The sequence below is a fragment of the Lacerta agilis genome, chromosome 3, assembly GCF_009819535.1.
Source record: "Lacerta agilis isolate rLacAgi1 chromosome 3, rLacAgi1.pri, whole genome shotgun sequence".
In the NCBI taxonomy this organism is placed as follows: domain Eukaryota; kingdom Metazoa; phylum Chordata; class Lepidosauria; order Squamata; family Lacertidae; genus Lacerta; species Lacerta agilis.
Window position 1 is genome coordinate 100,733,696 of NC_046314.1, and position 22,896 is coordinate 100,756,591.

Below are 22,896 nucleotides of genomic sequence, written 5' to 3' on the forward strand. Positions count from 1 at the left end.
TGCAACTCTCCCAACAATTTGACTTCACCCCCCCCCCCAAGACAGACGGATGCCAGTGATTTAAAAATGCTGAAACCAGCAAAATAGCATCATACCTGTGCTGGCTGTTAGGAAAAAAAATTAAAGCTCCCTGAGAGGTGGTAGCTGAGGCTAGCAGGAGCCTTTGGGCTTTGCCAACCACCCTTCCCCAGCACTTCATAATATCATGCCTCACCAAACAGCAACCTTATCAGTAGAAAGCAGGAAAATGAGAGATGATCCTTACCTCCTGAAACCAATGCAGGTGTGAAACACTTAGGGCTTGTCTACTCTTCCACTTGTCCCATGCCTGGAAAGCACAGGCCCAAGCAGTGCTTGCCTTTGACCCACTGCTTTCCCCTGGAAAACCCATTCTTTAGGATTAAATTGGAACAAACAGCAATCAGCAGAAAACCAAATTCCCATTTGCTCCAAATCAGCACTAAACTGTGGGTTTTCCTAGGTGAAAGCAGCAGGGCAAACAGAAGCGTGGATAAGCCCTTAGACTTAGAGCAAGATGTATTCTCCCTTCAGAGCCTCCCCACATCCCTTGCAGAGCACATAATCAAAATTCTGCATGTGTAGCCATCCATTCACTCACCTGAAATTTACAAGTATGTTCAGTTTATAAACTAATTTGAAGATGCATTGTCTCTTTTTGTTGAGACAGAGATGACGTATGATTCAAATTTTGCAGCAGGAACAAGCAAAAGTTTTGCTTGTCGGCAAAGAGAGCCCATTTTTATTCTTTATGTATCCTGAGGGAAGTCTAGTGACTGTACAGACATTTGTGCAGCCACCCTGGAAATGCCAGTTGGCTACTGAAAAGCAGAAAGAAAGAAAAATTAAAAGCAACTGGAAATGAATAATAAAAAAAAATCAAGTGAAGCAATCAGCAGGGTATCGTCCACATTGATTGCATAATGAAGAGCCAAGTTCAGAGTTAAATGTTCCAAGCAGTCGAGCTGCCTCTCATTGAACCTTTCAATTTTCATTTCATAGCAACTCGATTGGGAATTTGGTTATTCAATATAATCATGAATCCCAAATCTGTAACTTAAAAGGGTGGGAAGCAACTGAAGCAGGTAGCTTTTCAAAAACCTGTTGGGTGAACTAGCAAAAAGGAGAACTACTATTGCTCTTTTTGTTCCAGTTTGTATAGTGCTCTCCAGCAACTCTCCACTGTCTTCTGTTTTGTACAAGCCTTTCCAGATTAGTCCATTTCAACCACTAAGTAACTATGCTTGAATTATGTTTCAAACTTGACTGCTATCTTCTCAGGATGAGATCTATCAGTCAGTCACTTCTGTTGCTGTAATTTGGGAATATGTGCGAAATTGCACCAACTGCTTGCAAGGTCTGTGTCTCGAGTCCCCCCCCCCCCGCCCCCCATTTCTGATATTTGTTCAGGGTTAGGATGCCAGCTGCGGTGGGCCTTTTGAAACAGCCCAAAGCCATCGGCCTCCAGCATGACTCATCACTCTCCTTTTCTCCAAAGAGTATGTGTAAGTATGTGCATTGATGGGTAGAAAGCATTCAGCAGCAAGGCAATACAGCAGTTGTGAATTGTGGTGGCGGTGGATCTCTCTCCAAATTTGGATTTCTCTGCACATTTTGATCCCCCTTAACTGCTAAGACCAGGTTACTGTACTTAGTTGTAATAGTTTATGATGCACCAGCACCTCTTAACTTTATGTACAGTATATAGTGTATCTGGAGCATCTTGTGTCTTGAGGCAATAAAACTTTTACACTGGACTGTGTGGGCAAGGAGTTTTCTTCACATTCAACTCTGGAAAGGCAGACAACTGGGAAAAGGAGACTATGATGCTTCAGCTCCATCTGGTATGCAGGCTGACACCCTACCTGCCCGCGAAGTGTCTTGCCAGAGTGGTGCATGCTCTAGTTATCTCTCGCTTGGACTACTGCAATGTCCTCTATGTGGGGCTACCTTTGAAGGTGACTCGGAAACTGCAATTAATCCAGAATGCGGCAGCTACACTGGTGACTGGGAGCGGCCGTCGAGACCACACAACATCGGTCTTGAAAGACCTACATTGGCTCCCAGTACGTTTCCAAGCACAATTCAAAGTGTTGGTGCTGACCTTTAAAGCCCTAAACGGCCTCAGTCCAGTATATCTGAAGGAGCGTCTCCACCCCCATCAATCTATCCAGACACTGAGGTCCAGCGCTAAGGGCCTTCTGGCGGTTCCCTCACTGCAAGAAGTGAGGTTACAGGGAACCAGGCAGAGGGCCTTCTCGGTAGTGGCACCCGCCCTGTGGAATTCCCTCCCATCAGATGTCAAAGAGAACAACAACTACCAGACTTTTAGAAGACATCTGAAGTCAGCCCTGTTTAGGGAAGCTTTTAATGTTTGATTGATTATTGTATTTTAATATTTTGTTGGAAGCCACCCAGAGTGGAAGGGAAGCCCAGCCAGATGGGCGGGGTATAAATCATCATCATCATCATCATCATTAGCTGAACTACTTCTACTGGTCACATTTGTATAGGTGTGATATCAAAACACTATCAACTTCACACTTTGACGCTCATCCCTCTCCAGCCCAGTATTTATTGGTATTCCTTTATATTCAGCATCCTATACATACAACTTTTCTGATTTATTTTGAAAGCTTGTTTCTCCCATCATTCATACTTCAAATCTATGTAGAGCTAAATTTCATGGAGAAAGATACTTGTACACCTGCAGTGCTTCTCCATGGACAGGCCCTTAGGAACTGAACATTAGTACACCAGTCAGAGACGGGAATAGATACGGTGATGGGTGAGGCTGGTGGCAAGGTTAATTTAATTCTGGAACTATGGGGCATGGAAAAGCAAGAAGCAAACACTGCATTAAAAAAAAAACCAAAAAAACACCTTGTACTAAAAAGCCCAAACTTCAAAATCTTCTATTAGAATAAATGAACATAGCTCACGTGACTGAGACTACTGCACAAATGTTATGTGCAGCTTTTGTAGCTTACATGACTGAGACTAATTGACAAATGTTTGGAGTTTTGATTTAAAAAAATAATAATAAAAAACACCCTTGATGTTACTAATGAGACACTGGGATTCTCCTGCAGCAGCCCTGCATTTCTCCTAACCTCTATTTTAGCCATAAGCAACAGGAATTGAGAAAGTGTGGGAAGCAGGATAGAAGAGAACCACACCAAAAAGATAGTAATAAAAGAAAAAAAACTGTTTATTACATAAACAGGTGGTGTATAATCTTGTTGTTTCAGGATTCTTTTTGATTTTCAAGAAAAGATAAAGCATAATAATCTGAACAATTTCAGCTTCTCATATATATATATATGTGTGTATATATATATTTATTATATATATATGAACCCTCTGAACGTCTACATCCTGCAGAATTCCTATCTGAAGGAAGAGAAGACGATTCCAATGACAAAGGGGGGGGGGGGAAACCCACAGAAAACTGACCTCTCAACGAAAGAGGCACACTCAAAACCATGTCCATTCAAGAGTGCTGGCAACCCACAGAACTACCTGTCAGACTCAGAGCAGGGCACTTGAGCTCTATTTCCAAAAAAAATCTTTTAACTATTTCACTAGTTCTCATCTCCAAACACACCTAATGACCTAAATTACCTTCTCACTAGTTAGAACATTCCTCCCTCGTTACTCAATCCAGCAGAGAGCTTTTCACTGCAAAGGAGTGAAAAACTCTGCCCCTAGTTTCTAGATGTGTGCTAGAACAGAAATGAGAATCGCCTTGGCATAGAGAGGCCCCTAAGAAATACTTTGTGCGTGCATGGATGGTATGTGCACATTCCATGTATTTACCCCACAGGGAACATCACTACTGAAAACCAAAAGCCATTGGGCTAAAAAGCTGGCACTCAAGGATGTGTCACTACGATTCCTGGGCCATTTGCCATTGTCAGGCTAGATGATGAAATCAAGTAGGTTTTGCCAAGGCTGGATTCCTGCATGATAGCAGCAAGTGTGGAAATAAGATACAGGAAATACAGGCAAGAGTGGTGTGTAACTGTTCACATGGACATAAATGACATGTGGTGTGCCCTGAATCTCTCAAGGTTGAAGCCTGTAATAGGACAAGGTAATGGCTAGACCTGTTGCTAGATTGGTACTTGGTTTCATTCCCCAAGGAAGAGCATGGGGAAAAAAGCTCACAGATGACAAAGAACACACCCTCCCCACCACTGCTTGTGCCAAGAGCTGATGAAGTTCCTATGTAACCGGGCACAGCAGCCCTGCAAATTGTACCGGGAGAGTCACAACCAGCCATCTCAAAGAGGAAAGCACCCTTTTGCTGTAAACTACCATACAAACTCCCGCCTGACTGAAATCTAGTTCTCCTTGCTGTTCTTGGGACTAGGACAGAAGCAGAGCAGAGAGTGCAGCCGGGACAAGGCTGTCTGAGTGACAGGCAATGTTTTACTCCAGGATTCTCTGGTGTGAATTTGGGGTGCCAGGAGGTCAACTCTACTAATAAGCGTCGTCAAAAAAGAAAGAATCCCTCTCCAGATTCTCCGATTCATCATCGTAAGAAATATTGTCATCATCGAGATCTTCGTCATCATACTCCTCCTGCCACTCGGGGACGTATTCTTCGTCTTCATCTTCGTCATCATCCTCTTCCTCTTTGCCACCATCATCTGTGTCGGCTGAATCGGATGCCTCGTCGAAAACAAGCCTAGGCGGAAACAAACCCTTGTAGTCAGTGCACCTTGCACATTTTTAGCCAACAACCACGAGAAACGCTATAAACGTAACAAAAGATTGGCTAAGATCTAACAGAACTCAACTACTGTTGGGAGTTTCAGAGAAATGTGATTGGACTTCTGAACATCTGGCAATCCTGGGTTTGGATAACTACCACCGTTCTGGCAAGAACTGAATAAATTGTGTATTTATATCATTGTGGCTGGGGAAATCCAGCCAGATGGGCGGGGTACAAATAATAAATATTATTATTATTATTATTGTAATTGCCGCTTCAGATTTGTTTTTATCTGCACCTTGTATTCTTTGTTCACGACTGTATTTCTTGGTTTTAATTTGCATTCTTGTACCCCACCCTGGTATCGTACTTTGAAGGAGCATGGGTTTAAAGTATTGTAATTTTTAAAAAAAATACATACAATATTACAACTGCTAGTACCTCTGGGGACAGCATATACAGAGCCTTAACTTGTTCAAAAGAGCCCCTCGCCTGGTCCATCAGGCCACAGATTAAGAGTAGCCCAAATGACAGCCTGTCTAGCTCACTGTGCAAAAAGAAAATTAAAGTGTGCAGGAAGAAAAGGGCGCTTCCAAGAGGGAGGGCAGCTCAGTGTCTGGGTTGCTGGATGGTGATGTGTGTTAAATTGTTCCATCTGCTGTATGCTCAGGTTAGGCAATAACCCCAGACATGTTGCACCTCACTAAGAATGCAAAATCCACATTTTGTCTAAAATGTATAACCTGTTATTAGAATGGGAAACAAAAGATGAGCTAGTTAAAGCTTCAATGACACACAGGGCAATAAATACAGGACACCACATAGATTTTAACCTCTGGGAGAAACTTTGGAAAAGCGACTTGAAATTGACAGCATGTGATTCTTTGAAAGAGAATTATTTGAAAATGATCCAAAGATGGTATCTAACTCTGAGTAGGGTTGCTAAGAATTACAAGACAGAATCAGATAAGTGCTGGAAATGTAAAGAGGTGGAGGGAACATTCTTTCATATGTGGTGGACATGTAAAAAGGTAAAAGAGTATTGGGAAATGATTTATAATGAACTGGGGGGAAGATGTTTAAAATTACTTCCCCCCCCCCCCAAAAAAAAACCCAGAGTCCTTTCTGTTGGGGATAACTCAGACTGAAATCCCCAGGTGTCAGAAAAGGTTGTTTATGTATGCAACAACTGCGGCCTGTGTTTTGCTCGCTCAAAAAATGGAAAGTGAGTGAGGTCCCAACTAAAGAAGATGGGCAACTTAAGTTGAAAACGCTGGCAGCATTAAGATGAATTCAACATGAGTAAATAATTTTTGAAGGATGTAATAGTGGAAAACCGATTGGAACAGTTACTGTAAAATATGCAGGGATGTAAGATATGCAAAATGAACTATGGAAGGAGAAGAAGGGAAGTCATTGGGTATGCTAAAGTATGTAAAATGTTTATCTGAAATTGTAAAACAGAAAATTTAATAAAATTGAGAGAGAGGGAGAGAGAATGCAAAACCCACCATCTAGTCCTACTGCCCATGTCACCCCTGCAAGAAAACTCACTCTTTATAAGTAGGCGTAGCATTAGGCACATTGGATAACTTCATCTCCCTCTGTTCAGAGCCTTGTCGGGTTTGGAATCCCACACGGAAGTCCTGTCAGGATATAATGAAAGGTCAGAAAATGTCACTGGCAGCCCCTCCGAAACAAACTGCACCACAGCATTTTCCATTCTGCTACACTGCTGAACAGAACACATTCCTGGACAAGGTAATAATTGTTACCTGTGTGGCATGCTGCAGAATTGCTAGGAGTCGTTCTTGGATCCTGCGCACCAGCTCTAGACCTGTATTAAAATGCTCGGCTTTGAGCAGCCGAATCGAAGAGGCAAGATCTTGGCACTGCAGCAACATCTCTTCTGAAATACAAGGCCAAAACAACGTGAGACTTCAGGCTGCAGGCTAAGTAGTAGCAACCGAAAAGGTAGAGCTGACTCAGCTAATCCATCCTACAAAGTTGCAGGCAGCTAGAGAAGTTTCATTCTGCCTCACTTGAAACGAATTTCAGATCAGAAGGGGAATGGGAAAAAGGTAGGTGGAGATTCCTTTTTGTTCCAGTTTTTCTGGTTTGGATACTGAGCGCTTATCCATCTGCGCAGAGAAAGGCACTCAAACTGTTGGTTTTTTTAAACAGTATTTGTCCACTCCTCTCATTTTGCCTGTTGAGAATGATAGCTTTGATTTAATTATATTTTTAATTACATAAGCTTTTAGTCATATTTAGAAGAATCATGAAGTGAAAGTCAGGCATCTAGATGAGAGCTACCCAGGTGGTTGCAATGAGGAAATGCTCTCTTGCCTTTCCTGATAATCTAGCCCATCCCCAGATGTTGTTGGACCACAACTACCATCATCCTTGACCACTAGTCTTGCTGGCTAGGGATGATGGGAGTTGCAGTCCAACAACATCTGGGGACCCAAGGTTGAGAACCACTGATCAAGCCTGTAATCTAGCATTCATTGAACCTGTATTTAAAGTCAATAGCAGCCATCATCTTGGGAACGCCGTCTCATTCACTTCTACAGGTACTCACCCAAAAGGATTTGTAGAGCATTGGTGTGCAGCTCTAGGTTCTCTGATTGTTGCTCCATGATGTCAATCTTTTCAGTGTCCTGGTTGTAGTAGCTGTACACACAGGAGTAAGCGAGCACCTGAGGGAGAGCACAAACCACATTTACATACATATTACAGGCAGCTGGTTTTCTCCCCCCACTTTCCAGGCACAGCTTCCTAATGGAGCCTTTTACTGCTATGTGCTATTTCTGGCATAGTTATGGCTAGAATGGGGCCACCATTTCTGGGCACATGTCTAGAACAGCACAGGCAACTCAGAAGAGAAAACAATCTGGGGTTAGCAAGATCGTAAATCAAAGCAAGAACTAAACCTTTATCTGTACAAGGACCTTTGTTGAAAGCCAGGACAGATTCCAAGAGCTTCTGGGAGACATCTGAAATACGCCTTCTGCACTGTAACAATCAGTGCAGGTATAGCGTTAGCATATTCAATATTGCATGGCTTCAAGAAGAAAATATTTGTCTCAAATGGATGCACTGACCAGGACTTAACCATTTTTACAAGCCTTGCTGGCCAAGCCAAAAACTATAGTCACCAGATGCCACCATAATTTCCCAAAGGAAGAGGGGGGATAGCATGCCGTGTTGGGCTGCCAGCACCTTTGCACAGCAGCCTTTATTTCCACCCACCACCCTGAATAATAAATCTTCTAAGACTTTGTTGTGCTTATCCCTCCAAAATACAGTCCTTCCATTTATCTGAATGTTGTGGATCCTCTTGGGGTTGTATTTTCTTAATGAGTTTAAACTGTATTGCAGAAAGAGGACAAAGGAACTGCAGCAGAAGAGGAGAAAGTCAGAAAGAAGAGCGGCAGACACGCATCCGTGTGTGTGTGTGTGTGTGTGTGTGTGTGTCCCTCCTCCTCTTTCTCAGAGTAATGCACTTACTTTCCGTGCTTGTTCCAGCATTTTGCAGGTGTCAACGACAAACGTCAAGGACCGAATCTGTGGCACATCACTGACAGTGGAAACCCTATTTCGCAAGTTCATGGCAAATTCCTGCAATGAAAGGGAAGAGTCTCAGCAATCCTGTCTTTTCAGGAAGAACCCTTTTTATCTGCAGACATGCGCAAAGTCTATCTCTCAAGGCACTGATTTACCACCAAATTATTACGGCCACCAATCCTATTTCTTCACAGGAAGCAATCTTTTGGACTAGAGATGTTAGATTTGGCAAGCTGGCCAAGTGTTACTATTCCAGACAGGCAGACACAAATTCTGTGTGACAGAAGCCCAAGTGGTTTTCATGGCCAATTTCTACCACTAACACTAGAACCAGCTGCCTATGAAGTATTCTTGGATGGTAAAACTTGATGAAGAGCAGACACCGGGGCTCTTTCCATTATTTGCAAATAGTGGTTTGGAGGAAAGCAACTGACAGATAATAAACTCAGCTGCCGTGTAAATTCACCTGCAGGATATTTATTTTTAAGTACCTAATCAGTTATTTTCTCATTTTTAACTGTAGTCAAAGTTCAGCCAACACTTGTCTTCTGCAACCAATCTCGGACCTCGGGCAACTAGTTGCACGATGTTGCAGGCCATAATTCTACAGAGCTCTGTTGGGTTTCTGACTTGCTTTTGGGAATGGAAAGCTCAAATAAAATTGCTCTGAGTAGCCCCCAAACAGCACAAAAAGAGAAGCTTTTAAAGCTTGGTTCCCTCCTGGGACTTCCTCAATGCTTTCTGAAGATGCTTCCTATCTAACAGGTGCTCTCTCCCCTCCACAGCTGTGAGCTGGTTACTCTGAGGAAGAAAAGACATCCTGGGGGGTGGGGACTGGTCAGGTCCTTTCCACCAAACTAAACCCATTTCACCTATCTGCGTTTTGAGAGCTGAGTGGTCTTAAATAAGAAAGGCAAGACTGTTAAATGTGCACCCTTCCCTCAAAGGGAGAACTGTCTGGAGGGTAGGGGGCATTTCTTGCCTCATGGTATCGGAAGACGTAATCTCAGCCTTCTGACTTTGAAGCAAAGCAATGAATCTTTCCTGACTGCCTTTCCTCACTGGATGAAGCGAAGACATATTACTACACTGCAAACTGCACTTGTTGACCAGAGTCGATTATGGCTACATGGTCTTAACGCTAAGGCGTGAAGAACAGGGCAGTAAGATGCAGGTTCAAATACATCAGGAATGGGAGTTTTCCCTTTCCCCTAGAGGCCACATGTCCAAAGTGCGTGACGCCACAGCACACATGCATCTTGTTTCCCCTCCCTCTCTCCCTGCTCCACTTTTCTCAGTTTGGCTTCCTTGCTGTATCCTGAGAAAAGGGCTCCTCCCCTTTATAACTACAGAGTGAGGAAGTGAAGTGAACAGGCCATGCAGAAAGCGATTCCCTTCTCACGTGGCATTTTTGCTTCACTTTCTACTGGGTGTGGGTAGAAAGAGGAAGCCTTTCTCAGTGAATAAAGTGAAGCAGGAAGCAATGCCTTTGTGCATGGCCAGCTTCCTGTGGAAGGGGACAGGTGTGGGGGGCACAGCCTAACAGAAGGGGTAGGGTTTAGGGAGAGTGGAGAGGCTGGATTAGGTTCCTTGTCCCCAAGGTATAGGGGAGCAATCCTCACCCTTGCTTGATGATGGAAAGTACACCTTTCATTATAGTCTTGGAAACGCTTCTCCTGTCGAGCTGCTTTGCTCACCTGAGGGAGGGAAGTAGGAAATAAGTTACCTGGAGTTATTATTGTTTATTAAATTTCTAAATCACCCTTCATCCAAGGATCACAGGGCTGTTTACAATACAACACACACACACAAATACACAACGTAGTAACAACACAAATCCCCTCAACAGTTTAAAAGGCAATAGGTCAGGGGTCGGCAACCTAAAGCCTATGGGCCACAAGTGGCCCAAGGGGGTCGTTTTACAGTCCCACGGGCCGCCCTGAACCAATCCACCTGCTTGGCGAGTCCCCACACGTTGCACTAAGGTGGCACAGTACGGCGCAGGGACTCGCTTCTGCGGTGCCGGAAATCGTGTCTGCCAGGCGCAGAAAATTGTGGGGGCGCAATCCGGCCTACAGAGGGGGGTCCGTGGTAGTGAACCGGCCCAGGCAAGGTAAGCCTTGCCGACCCCTGCAACAGATTGTTTAATTAGGCAAAGGCCTGGGAGGAATATTTCTGCCTGACACCCAAAAGATTTGTAATGAAGGCGCCAAGTGAGCCTCCTTGGGGAGAGCATTCCACGAACGGGGAGCCACCACAGAAAGGTCCCATTCTCGTGTTGCCGCTCTCCGGACTTCTTGTGGAGGAGGCACACAAAGAAGGGCCTCCTCACATGATGATCACAAGGTCCGGGTCGGTTCAAAAGGGGACAAGGCGGTCCTTAATGTTGGATTTTAAATTGTCGTATCACACCCTGGGACCTTAGGGTGAAGGGCAAGTGATGAATTTAAATAAATAAATAATGCCAGGCCAGACACACAGTATGCCCTGTACTAAACTCACCATAGCAGAACAATTGTAATAGTCCTTGTGGGTTGGTTTCCAAGGCTTCAGGCAGCGCCAGCAAAATCCATGGTTACATTTGGCACAAGTCATACTGCATAGAACAGAAATAATTCCAGTTAGTTCAAGCATAAGGTGTGACCAGCAAATTAATTCCTTATGGCCAGATCAGGCCCTCTTCTTGGCCTTCCTTCTCTTCCTTGGCTGCACTGGGATCGCTGTGGAGGGGTAAGTAAGCTTGGCTGTGAGTCCTGGAAGACCTACTCCCAGCCTTGCAGACCTTTTCCACATGGCCTGGGGACCGGACTGACTCCAGCTACAAAAGTTGAGGCTGCTGAACAGACTCTTGGGCTGGGCTATTGTTTAGGGAATTTTGTTGTGCGCAGGGTTGCTGCTGTTAAAGATACACAAATTTAATATCAGTATTTCATTTATACCTTCCCCATACGATTTATGTGGATATTGTTCTGTTTGGTTGTGATTTTTTGATGTTTTATTTATTCTTTGTGACTATTTTTGTTCTTGCAATTATGTGGTTTTTTTTCATGTTAAAACTATGCGCAAGGCAGCTTACAACTATGGAAAGGTAGCATACAAATAAAAGTGGGCATGTTATGTACAGCTAAGAAGGCATCAGACAAGAAGCCAAAGAAAGTTTCGGGACACCTCCCATGCAGTCCAAGTTTGTATCATTCTTCTGCCCTCTAATATAAACAAATAAACAAAAAGGCACTCACTGCAGACAGCCCTCATTTTTCTCTATTTGAGCTTGGCAGCTTGGGCAGCGCTTGGAGATGAGTTTGGCCAGGTGCTTGCTTTGGGCTTCCACGGTCATCCCTTCATAGAACCCGCCGTCATCCATCCACTGGGACATATGGCTGCAGCTGGCAGGATAGTGAGCCTGCAAGGAATTACAGAGCCCGAGCTGACTTGGGAGGGCAAAAAACCCAGAATAAAAGTCCTGTGAGGAGACAGGTGCACTTCCTCCATGGTTCATCTTAGCCTTACCTCTGGGAAATTGCAGTTGAAGCAGGAGATCCAAGAGCACTTTGAGCAGGCTTCTCCACAGCCAAGACCTTCCTTGCAGAGGATCTGATCGCAACCTTGGGGGTTGGTACACCAGGTCAGGTTCGAGCAGCACTCAACATAACCCCTCAGGAGCGCTTTCTCATACTGCAGAAAAGAAACACACAAGTGGCAGTTCTGGAGGTCTTGCGCAATTATCAGTTAAATAGCCAGTGATTAATCTCGTGCCAGATTTAGAGCAACTTTCTGGGACTATGAACTGCTGACCAAAAAAATACGAAGTGATCTTCAACAATAGTTTTTCTCAGACTTTCATGGATAAGGGATAATCACCACCTTTAAAAATAACGTGTTACCTAGGTTTCTCAGTTTAATTGTAATAGTCCAATTGCTACAGGAGGTGTTAGTGACATGGTAAAAATATTAAAAAGTATTAGAACAATAAGCCGCCCAGAGTATTTACTATGGTGTTACGGAAAGAAGGCATAACCCTTCTGAATTTTGCAGTGTACTATTATGCTTCTCAGCTAAACACTGTAAGAAGCTTGGTCGTCTTCTGAAGAAGATGAACTTTGGTTGAAAACTGAGCAGAAGGATTCTTGATGCAGTTAAAGTAACTGACATTATCCTGGCGTGATCATAGGCTTCAGCTTGTTATTGAAGAACAGGAAGGTGTCACTCTTAGGATTTCTTGAACTGTATCCCCAGTTTTAACAAAAATATTATATATCCCAAATGACAGCTGAGGTGAAGACCATGAAAGAACACTGTTTTTTTACTTCCTTCAGAAGATAGCTTCTGTCTATCATAATTCCAAGGTTTTAGTTTGAGATGTGTATTGGCCAATAAATGCTGAAGATGCAAGATGTTCTATCAACCTGAGTTAATCAGGTATATGAGTACAAAAACTTAAATGTGATCTCCTTGACATATCATAAGACAGGATTATGTGTATTCTAAAACTCCATGATCACATAATGCAGGTCCAAAAATAGATACTGGACTGGGTATGCTGAAAATCCCAGCTTCAGTGTTTTTAAAAAATGTTTCAAGCACTTAAAAGGCTTGAGAGTGCGGAGGGCTCCGCAATGCCTAGTGACCTAGCACAACTGAAAAAAGGAAGTGCGCTCAGCACAATTTCCAGTGATCAGGAGATGGGGTTTCCAAACATCCCTCCTGATAAGCACAATCAGAATAGTACAGTACAAGCAAATATGGCAATCTGCAGAATTTGTTTTTTTTTTAAATCAGATTCAAGTATTCTTAGAGCACACACACAAAATTAATGATGCAGAAGTCGGATGCAACCCTATTCATAAACCTGAAGGAAGTGAAACACCACTTATCCCAGTTCCCTACTAAAGTGGAACCAGGCAGTCCATGAGTCCAGTACAGTGGAACCTCAAGTTGCGGATGTAATCCATCCTGGAGGCACGTCCACAACTCGAAGCATTCGCATCGAGAAGCGCTGCGTCTGCAAATGCACGCAGCACGATTTAGCGCTTCTGCGCATGTGCGATTGGTGAACCCGGAAGTAACCCGTTCCAGTACTTCCAGGTTGCCGTAGGACACAACTTGAAAAGACGTAACCTGAAGCGGACGCAACATGAGGTATGACTGTACACAGGATCTAACAAGCAGGTGCCTGCAGGGCAGACAGCTCAAAACGTCTCAAGCAACTGAACATGAAAATGAGATATTCTGCAAGATGGACAACAGAGAAATCTTAGCAAGCAATATGCTGAGTAATGGGAGAGTTAGCATACCTGGAATCAAATAGATTAACAGCATGACCTATTACTCAGATCCCAGGCTATAGGACACAACAGGTTTCTTTCATAAGGAAAAGATGAAGCTCTCGCCTAGCGTGTAGAAGGTTTTGATAGATTGAGCTTGTGCATCAGAACCCGTGCCTACCTTGGCAATGACCTCCTTGGAGGAAATAATAGAGTTGATAAAGGCAGTAGTCGGCTGCGCAGGGCAGTCAGAGATGGGACATGTACAATTCAGAATCAGGTTCTGTTCAATCCGAGTTGTCAAGTATTCATTCCAGCAGGACTAATTGAAGAAGAAAAAATGAGAGGGAAGAGTACATGGGATCTAGAGATCTGCAGTTTTAACACAGGGAGCAGTGCTCCAAGTCGCCCACAAGGGGGAGTGTTTTGGAAATTTACACCAAAACCGATAGGAATACAGTGGTACCTTGGTTCTCAAACGCCTGGAAGTAAGTGTTCCTGTTTTCAAACATTTTTCGGAAGCTGCTGTCGGCTATTTTCTCCGGGGCACCTGCACCAATCAGAAGCTGCGCCTTGGTTTTCGAACATTTCAGAAATCAAACAGATTTCCAGAATGGATTAAGTTTGGTGCTTTTGTTTTTGCAATTTATTTTGCATTTTTGTTTTTGACGCTTTTTCAGTTAATTTGTTTTTGTGACTGTGTGGAACCCAGTTCAGCTACTGAATGTGTGACTGCGGAAATGGATAAAAGCCCCCCATCCAAACAATGACTATCATCAGAGCAGGCAAGAATTTTGTAAAAAAATAAATAAATTATCATCTACAATGCTGTCTTATTTATTATATAGTACAGTACATTGATTATCGCTTTCATTTTATGGATCAATGGTCTCGTCAGATAGTAAAATTCATGTTAAATTGCTGTTTTGGGGGTTGTTTTTAAAAGCCTGGAGCGGATTAATCCGTTTTCCATTACTTTCTATGGGAAAGTGTGCCTTGGTTTTGGAACACTTTGGTTTTGGAATGGCCTTCCAGAACAGATTAAGTTTGAGAACCAAGGTACCACTGTAATGGGACAAGGATGGGACACCCAATCTCAAAAAGCAACAATATTCTATCGGGGATGTGAATTAAGACAAGAATGGCAAGAGTGAAAGCGGATACCTGTTGTCAGGACAGTAAGGGAAGCCAAACCTCACCTTGCAGCAGTAGTGCATGCAGCAGAGAACAGGTGGGTTGTCTTCTTGACTCAGCAGATTCACGCAGACTGGACAGTGAGTGACAGGGCTCGAGGGCTCCAGGGGGTTTCGCACTTGCATCCCTGAGGAGAACAGGAGCACCTCTGGATCCTCCGTGTAGCGCTGAATCAGAACATCCACATTCCATTTACAGTGTATAAGCAGGTGCTGGGCTACATCTGCCGTCACGCTTAGGGTATCCGAGACCCTCTGCACCGTCTGGTTCATCAGCACCCCAACTTCATCTTGGCTCATTGTGCGCCCCATCGGCAGCAGCACTGTCTCCATAAGAACCTGTTCTGTGCCGAGGCCAAAGGCATCCAACCTGAAGGCAAGAACAGCCTTATCAACAACGAGTAGGCAGGCAGGCTCTTACACCCCTGCTATGTGACATGTTAAAACGAAACGTCTGGAGAGAGGGAATTAACACCAACAAAGGAGGAAGGGAAGATGAAATTGATGGGAATATGTAGAATCAGCAAACTTAACTAATGAAGTAAGAGATCGGGAAGATCCGAGTATTTAAGGAAGAGTGGGAGATGTTTGCAGAGTATGTGTAGGCAAGTTTTTAATGTTTGATGTTTTATTGTGTTTTTAATATTCTGTTGGGAGCTGCCCAGAGTGGCTGGGGAAACCCAGCCAGATGGGTGGGGTATAAATTATAAATTATTATTATGTTATTCAGTGCATTTTTCTGGGGGAGGGGACGCAGGAGTACACATACCCCTAAACATTCTGTGAATCTGTGTACTTTTGTCCATTTACTGTATTTATTTTCCCCGATATGAACTGTAAAATGGTGATTTTCTTGAGTCAAAATGAGAGTACCCCTCAACATTTTATTAGAAAAAAGCACTGATATTATTATGTAGAATAATGTTAAACAGGTTAAAACATTAGCAGGGTTGGTAGTAAATCCAACAGTTTAAAGTATATAAAGATATGATGAGGAGGGAGGAGAACAAAACATATCAAGAAATCAGAATATGCAGTCATATAATGGGTAAATATATAGAACCACGAAAGGATGGGGGAGGTAAGTCGGTGATCATAACTGTATGAGTAAATTGAATGGAATGTGGGAAATGGTAATGGAAAAAAACTATTAATTTAAAAACAAAACAAAAAAGCACGTTACCTGAAAGGCAATTTGTTGCCAGTGTCTGTCCCAGAAGAAGCCTTGGCCTTTTGGCAATCGGTGCTCTGGAAGATGAGCTGAGCTTGGCCTCGGTGAGGTGTGGTGGGCTCGGCACAGATGTACTCCAGCAGCTGCGGGTTCTCTTCCTGGCGCAGGATGTAGCCCTGGCTCAGCAAGTGCAGGATGCAGGACAGGACATCCGTGCTGCTGCAGCAGAAGCTCAAGAATTTCAGAGCTGAGCCAGACTCCCATTTCTGGCAGGCATCGATCACCTGGGAGAGGCAGGAGGAACGAGTTAGTCCCTGCGCTTCACCTACCAGTCGGACTGCTCTGCAAGGCCCCATCCCTGCGTTCCGTACCTTGAACACCAGGTTGTCAATGTGTATCTCTTTCTCTTCTTTCAAGATCTGGATAAGGAGGCAGCAGATGATGTTCCTCTTCCTCTCCAGAGCGCTGCCCTCGTTCTCTTCCACATTCAAGTAGGTCTGCTTGGGCAACAGCCACAGGCGCTGGCCGGACATTTGGCCCAGCATCCCTTCGTTCAGCCTCAAGACATCTATATAATAATAGCATGTATTTATTCATTCATTCATTCATACATACAACATACATACATACCCCGCCTATCTGGCTGGGTTTCCCCAGCCACTCTGGGCGGCTTCCAACAAAATATTAAAGGTACAATAAAAGGGGCTTCAATTCACGGCACAGGTTTCCCCTCTTGCGATGCTTAACCGGGAGAGCCCTCCCCAGCTGCACCATCCAAGGTGGCAAATTTAAGTGCTGCATGGCAGGAGGCGGAAGTCAAAATCCCACCCACACTGCTGGGCTAGATTCCCAAGGGAATCAAGGTCCTTTCCTCCCAGGGTGGATTTGATTTAAATCAAATCGATTTAAATCACGATTTAAATCTGTCTTTTTTACAGAAAGACTCATTCTTGCTGGTATAATCCTAATATTTGCAACCAGAGGAAGGTTTCATTTTTGGAAGAATAAATGTTCAGAGTAGTTTTTACAGTTATATCAAAAATTACTGATTTAGTTATACTATTAGAAATACATTGACAGATAATTATGAAATTATTGTGAGGTTTAATAAGTTAACTGTTTATATTTGGACAACTTTTCTGCTGTGCTTTATTGGAAGGAGAAAAATAATTATTTCCTTAATAACAATTTATTTAACTAAAACAATAGCATTATAGCATATATATCCATGTTTGTTAACTGGTGTGGTTAAATGATTTTTTTTAAAAAACACACACACACACCTTACACTGAGATTTAGCACACATGAAAAACTTAAAACAAATCCTTATTTCCTGATGAATAGCCTTTGGACTATAATGTAACTTAAATAGAAAACTATCTTTTGAAAGATTTTTCCTCCAAAAGCATTTATTTTAAAAATCTATTTTTTTATCCACCCTGTTTCCTCCTCCTCTGAAGCCCATACTTACTCTGACTCTGGGTCAGGATCCCATTCTCGTTTGTTAGAGGTTTCAGCGCATGATGCAGGAGGTCGGGGGAAAGATCTGTGGCTTCTAACAGTGTGTCTACCGAAACCTCCTAGGAAAATTAAGGTGTGGAAATGAAGGTGAGTACACAGAGGAAAAGGAAGAAGCAAAGAATACTGGGGCATCTAGACTTTCAGCCCCAGAGTTCTTGCAAGAAATAGTACTGCAAATGCAATAAAAGAAAACCCGCTTTTTAGGGTGGAACCCTTAAGCCAAGGCCCACATGCTAATGAAGATGGGTCTAGAGGCAAAAGTAGGCAGAACAATGAGTGTACATTTTACAATAAGTTTGTAACTTATTTGAAAAGCTATTGTAAACAATTACATACATTGGTAGGATTGACAGAAAACTTGTAGTAAAAATTTAAACTATGGATTGACAAAGGATTTATAAAAATGGAGGAATGGAAGAAATGCAGAGAGGAAAATTATTACTTAAGAACCACAACCGGGGGGGGGGGGAGTCAAAAGGGATTATATGCTTATACATTGAATTCATTTCTTTATGTAAAATAGAAAATGCAAAAATAAAACTTATATGTAAAAGAAGAAGAATGGATTCCAGCCACACACAAAAACATTTGGGACCACTGAGGGGTGTGTGGCCTCGGGAAACGTTCTGAGGACTAACAAAATAGAAAATTCTTTCCAGTAGCACCTTAGAGACCAGCTGAGTTTGTTCTTGGTATGAGCTTTCGTGTGCATGCACACGAAAGCTCATACCAAGAACAAACTCAGCTGGTCTCTAAGGTGCTACTGGAAAGAATTTTCTATTTTGTTTCGACTATGGCAGACCAGCACGGCTACCCACCTGTTCTGAGGACTAGACAGCTGTATTTGGCCCCTGGGTTTCAGGGTCCCCCGCCTTAGGCCATCATGCTGGTCTGTTTGCGGAGCTCCCAGGGAAGAAGAAGAGCTCCCAGGCAAAGAGATGCCCAGTACAATGAAGGAAGACTCAGCCCAGGTCGCACCATGATTGCAGCACCATTGCATAGCATGGAGTAATGTTTCCAAGCCCCAAACTGCAGTGCTGAGACTCTGGGGTGAAGGATTCTTGGCTGTCTCAGAATATGTAACCTTAAGCTCTTATCAATTCTGTAGGTCTTAATATTTTCACTGAATTTGGGCAACAACTGCCTGCAGCCACTCAATTCTCTGCAACAGGATCCAGAAGCCACCTACAGCCTGAATCATGTAAGCTATCTGGCTGAACACAGGCTGGTGAACACCCTACACCTTGGTAGCTCAGTCGGTAGAGACACTTACTGTAATCTCAGGGTCGTGGGTTTGAGTCCCATGCTGGGCAAAAGATTCCTGCGTTGCAGGGGATTGGACTAGATGACCCTTGAGGTTCTTCCAGCTCTACAATTCTATAATCTAGTGCCACTGATCTGGTTCCACCCCAAACTTCCCACCATTCCCTCTAGTCATGCACGAAATATCCTGGTTCTATGACAAAAGGCAGGCTAAATGGATCTGCAAAATAAGCAAAGTGCCTCCCATCAGAGCACATCCAGCATTTGTTTAAGAGGGGCTGGGTCCCAGTGAGGATCCTTGGGATCTGCAAGGATCAGTTCCCATCTTGCAGGACTTTCAACTCTGCTGTGCAAAATTCAGTGGGTGACTGCTTCTAGGTCACAGAAGATGCCCAGCTGATGGCAAACAAGTGGAGATGAAGGGAGTCTCAGACCTCGGCAGTGTTGAAGCAGAGGAGGATGTACATCTGCAGGGTGGAGACGTGCAGGAGGCAGCCCTGGTACTCAAGCTCCGCGTGGCCCAGCCACGTCCACTGCAAACGCCGTGGCTTGGTGTGCTCCAGCCCAAAGCGGCTCTGACCTGAGAAAGACAGACAAAGGTCAGGGAGAAATACAGCGGCAAGACGGGCAACACTCTCTCTGCCTCTCTGCTCAAGGACAGGATATCACAATACTGGGGTTGGAGAAGAAGAAGAAGAAGAAGAAGAAGAAGAAGAAGAAGAAGAAGAGTTTGGATTTGATATCCCGCTTTTCACTACCCGAAGGAGTCTCAAAGCGGCTAACATTCTCCTTTCCCTTCCTCCCCAACAACAAACACTCTGTGAGGTGAGTGGGGCTGAGAGACTTCAGAGAAGTGTGACTAGCCCAAGGTCACCCAGCAGCTGCATGTGGAGGAGCGGAGACGCGAACCCGGTTCACCAGATTACGAGTCTACCGCTCTTAACCACTACACCACACTGGTGCATGAACAAAACACAAATACTGTTGTTGTTTTTTTAAAAAAATTGTCTCATCCCACGTTCCTTAGATTAGCCAGATTTCTCAAAGATTATGAACCTCTTAACGCTGCCTCTCTCAAAGTTAGGCTTAAAGACTCACAGCTCCCCGTGAAGGTTTGTATCATTTCTTTATAGAAAGTTTGATGATTCTCATTTCCAAGTTCAGAGTCTTGGGTAAAAGTGGGGTCCACCTGCTGCCCAGAAACTCAGCCTGAGGGAGGCCTGCAAGGAAGGAGCTGCTCACTTTGGGCTCAAGAACAGCCTGGCACTCACTCTGGGTGTAGAAGTCAGCAAACTTGCTCAGGTGCTGACTGAGGGATTCTGGGAAGAACCTGGCAGGATCCTCCAGGTAGCAGAATGAGGAGATGGTCCAACAGCGTGGAGACAATGCCAGCACCTTCACCTCGGCCTCTTCCTCCCGAGAGAACAGCTGCTGCGCCTCCACCATCTGGGAAAACACAGAAGGTTTGTGGCTTTGGCAGACAGTGGGAGCTCCCCAGGCAGTGTCAACGGAGGAAGAAAAGGCCTCGCGCGGCAGAGGGCCTCCTGCGTGGTCCGCAGGGATGGTGCTCTGCCCTGCTGGTCCCTCCTTCGTCTCTCACCTCTCCTTCCACCATCTCCTCCTCCGCCTCCCAGTTCCCATCCTGGTCGAGTTCCAGCAGGTGCTTGTCGAGCTGCTCCAGCTGGAAGAGGTGGAACTGCTGCTGCTGCTCCTCCAGCTCACTCAGGTTCTTCAGCATCTGCTGGGGGAAACGGTTGGGGAAGCAGAGCCCAATGTGCTCCACCACGGCACACTCCAGCCACGTCTTGCCCTGCGACAGGAGCCGGTCTCCCAGGTAGTACCTGCACAAGCAGAGAGGTCAGACCTTGGTCCCTCCAGCTCAGAATTGGCTACACTGACTGGCAGCGGCTTCAGGCAGGAATATCTCCCTCCTTCCTGGAGACTGAACCCAAGACCTTCTGCATTTATGGCAGCTGCTCCCCCCCCCCAAGCTCTGGCCCTCCCCTCTACGATTCCACACATCTGTCCCGCGAAGGCCTCCTCACCGGTAGAAGTGCTCAAAGGTGTTGGCCAACTCCAGGCCTGCCAGGAAGAGGACGGGCTCCAGGCTCTGCTGCAGGCGCCGCAAAGTCTCCACGTTGCCAGAGTCCGCCCAGCTCTCCTGGATCCACCGGTCGATGTAGCGGGCAAACTGCTCACTCACCTGTTGGCCACAGAGCAAGAGGCACCAGTTGAAGCAGGGAGAAGAAGCAGGTAGAGCTTCCATGAAGGGAGAGGGGAGGGGAGGTGGGCGGAGGGGATTCCTCCCTCCAAACCAGCAGCAACGCCTCCAGGGAAGGGGATGGACAAGTCATCTGGGGAAAATCCCAGAAGGGGAAGCTAGCTGCTCTGTGATGCCAGTGGAGCCAAGCAGGCTCTGAGATGAGGCTACGTTTGACATCCCTGGAGCCGCAAGGGGCAAGGCCAGGCTGCCTGCAGAGCCAGGGGGGAAGTCAGAGGGACAGCTCTGCTCCTTGCAAATGACCTCCCCCATTTCTAGGCCGTGCCCCCCACCCTTCCGCCCTTACTCACATGCATGGCTGTCAGGAAGGAGAGCTGCAGCAGACCCCCCGAGAAGCCGTGGCACAGGGCCAGCATGAAGGACATCTGCTGCCCAAAGAGCTCCTCCATGGCGGTGCGGAGACGCAGGTAGGTGTTGCAGTAGCGCTCCACAAAGTCCGAGGCCTGCCAGGAGGACTCCAGGAACAGCTTCACCTGGGCAGAGGGACGGCAGGAGCACAACAGGGTCAGAGCAACCCACATGCCTGTCTCTGGCTCCCTGGGGCCTGCCTGGAAGTCTTCCTGCTGGCGTTGGGTTACGAGAGAGAATGCAGGCTGGTTGCCTGTTTATCTCATCTTTTGATTGGTTGTCAGTCGTCAGGAAAGTCTGTGCATGTGACTGGAACTGGGGCAAAAGTTTCAAAATAAGAACGAGGCTCCCACCTAATTTAGCAGCACCTCGCAGAACTTGGAGCCAGGAAACCCCCTTTCCTGGGAGTCTGATCCACACCCAGTCCTGTCCTGCAGCCTCAGCTCTCCCCAAGGCTGCCTTCCCCTTAATAAGCAGGGAAGCAACTGCATGCAAACACAGATATACACGCAGCAGTGAGAACAACGCAGCAGGACTAGTGGATGGTCTGCCATGGAAGATGTGGCCAGGAAGACACCCGTTTGCAGCAATGGAGAGTCGCTAAGGCATATCTCACCCTGCTTGGCGCCCCCATTTACACTCTGGGTGCCGGACCCTGTTCCTCTGCTCCCCCTACCTGCTGCTGGACCACCCCTTTCCAGCACTGGGTGATGCCAGTGGTGCTGCTGGGCTTCTTCACAGCTGCCTTGACAGTCCCAGAGCTCGACTCTTTGTTCTTCCCGTTCTTCCCGTCTGCAAAGTGGGGGTTGTGCAGCGTTATTCACGAGGACCGGAGCACCCAGGCACCCACTTCTGACTATACGGGACCTTGAGGGCTCTCCTCCCTCCCCAGTTCCTCCCCAAGGAAGCCTCTTCCTCCAATGCCACCCCCCTTGCAGCCCCGGACACGACAGACACTCTTGCTCCTGCCAAGGAGAGGCTCCCCTGCGATGACCTTCCCACCTCCAATTCGGAAAGGGGACCTGCCCCCCCTGGGGCAGGGAGTGGGGAGACACTCACTGGATTTCACGGGGGGCTTGAGCTCTTCGGGTTCAGGGCTGCTGGAGTCCACGTGCACCAGCAGGTGGCTCAGGCGCCGGACGCGAGAGTTGAAGATGGCCGCCCGGCTTTTGGCGCTCCGGGACGCCTCCAGGTTCTCCAGGTATTGGCTCAGGAGCCAGGAAAGGGGGCTGATGCCGCTGGGATCTGGAAGGGCAGGAAAGAGTCAACATGGAGGGCTGCTGGGAGAGGGGAGGGGGGGATGGTGTGGCTCCCTGAGGACTTGTGCCAGGAAGGAGATGCCATACCTGGAGTGGTGATGCTCTGCACCAAAGGGCTGATCAGAGCCTCCCAGCAGGTCTTGCCCAGTGCCTGGGCAGCTTCGTCGTCGGGAAGGAAGCGGTCGGCAAAGACCTGCTCGTGGCGCAAGGCACTGTTCAACCTGAAACGGCAAAGGGGTGGAGGGTCAGCTGCTGACAGGCAACGCTTGGAGGCCTTTGCAGGTCAG

General features: G+C 45.9%; 1 protein-coding gene across 2 annotated transcripts in view; it reads right to left on the minus strand.

Annotated features, from left to right (window-relative positions):
- Positions 1-3,208: 3,208 nt before the first annotated feature.
- Positions 3,209-22,896, minus strand: part of LOC117044305 (cullin-9-like) — a 54,201-nt gene continuing 34,513 nt past the window's right edge. For both annotated transcript variants that reach the window (XM_033144930.1, XM_033144931.1), the window contains exons 20-41: positions 22,697-22,830; positions 22,410-22,595; positions 22,027-22,142; positions 21,293-21,475; positions 20,767-20,924; positions 20,322-20,562; positions 19,993-20,167; positions 19,156-19,301; positions 17,409-17,517; positions 16,308-16,504; positions 15,949-16,220; positions 14,772-15,135; positions 13,754-13,894; positions 11,819-11,983; positions 11,548-11,711; positions 10,811-10,904; positions 9,931-10,005; positions 8,252-8,362; positions 7,323-7,440; positions 6,514-6,647; positions 6,293-6,384; positions 3,209-4,711 (exon numbers count right to left, since the gene is read on the minus strand). In XM_033144930.1, the coding sequence (XP_033000821.1) occupies positions 4,504-4,711; positions 6,293-6,384; positions 6,514-6,647; positions 7,323-7,440; positions 8,252-8,362; positions 9,931-10,005; positions 10,811-10,904; positions 11,548-11,711; positions 11,819-11,983; positions 13,754-13,894; positions 14,772-15,135; positions 15,949-16,220; positions 16,308-16,504; positions 17,409-17,517; positions 19,156-19,301; positions 19,993-20,167; positions 20,322-20,562; positions 20,767-20,924; positions 21,293-21,475; positions 22,027-22,142; positions 22,410-22,595; positions 22,697-22,830 (3,583 nt within the window). In that variant the 3' untranslated portion in view covers positions 3,209-4,503. The remainder of the gene's footprint in view (positions 4,712-6,292; positions 6,385-6,513; positions 6,648-7,322; positions 7,441-8,251; positions 8,363-9,930; positions 10,006-10,810; positions 10,905-11,547; positions 11,712-11,818; positions 11,984-13,753; positions 13,895-14,771; positions 15,136-15,948; positions 16,221-16,307; positions 16,505-17,408; positions 17,518-19,155; positions 19,302-19,992; positions 20,168-20,321; positions 20,563-20,766; positions 20,925-21,292; positions 21,476-22,026; positions 22,143-22,409; positions 22,596-22,696; positions 22,831-22,896) is intronic.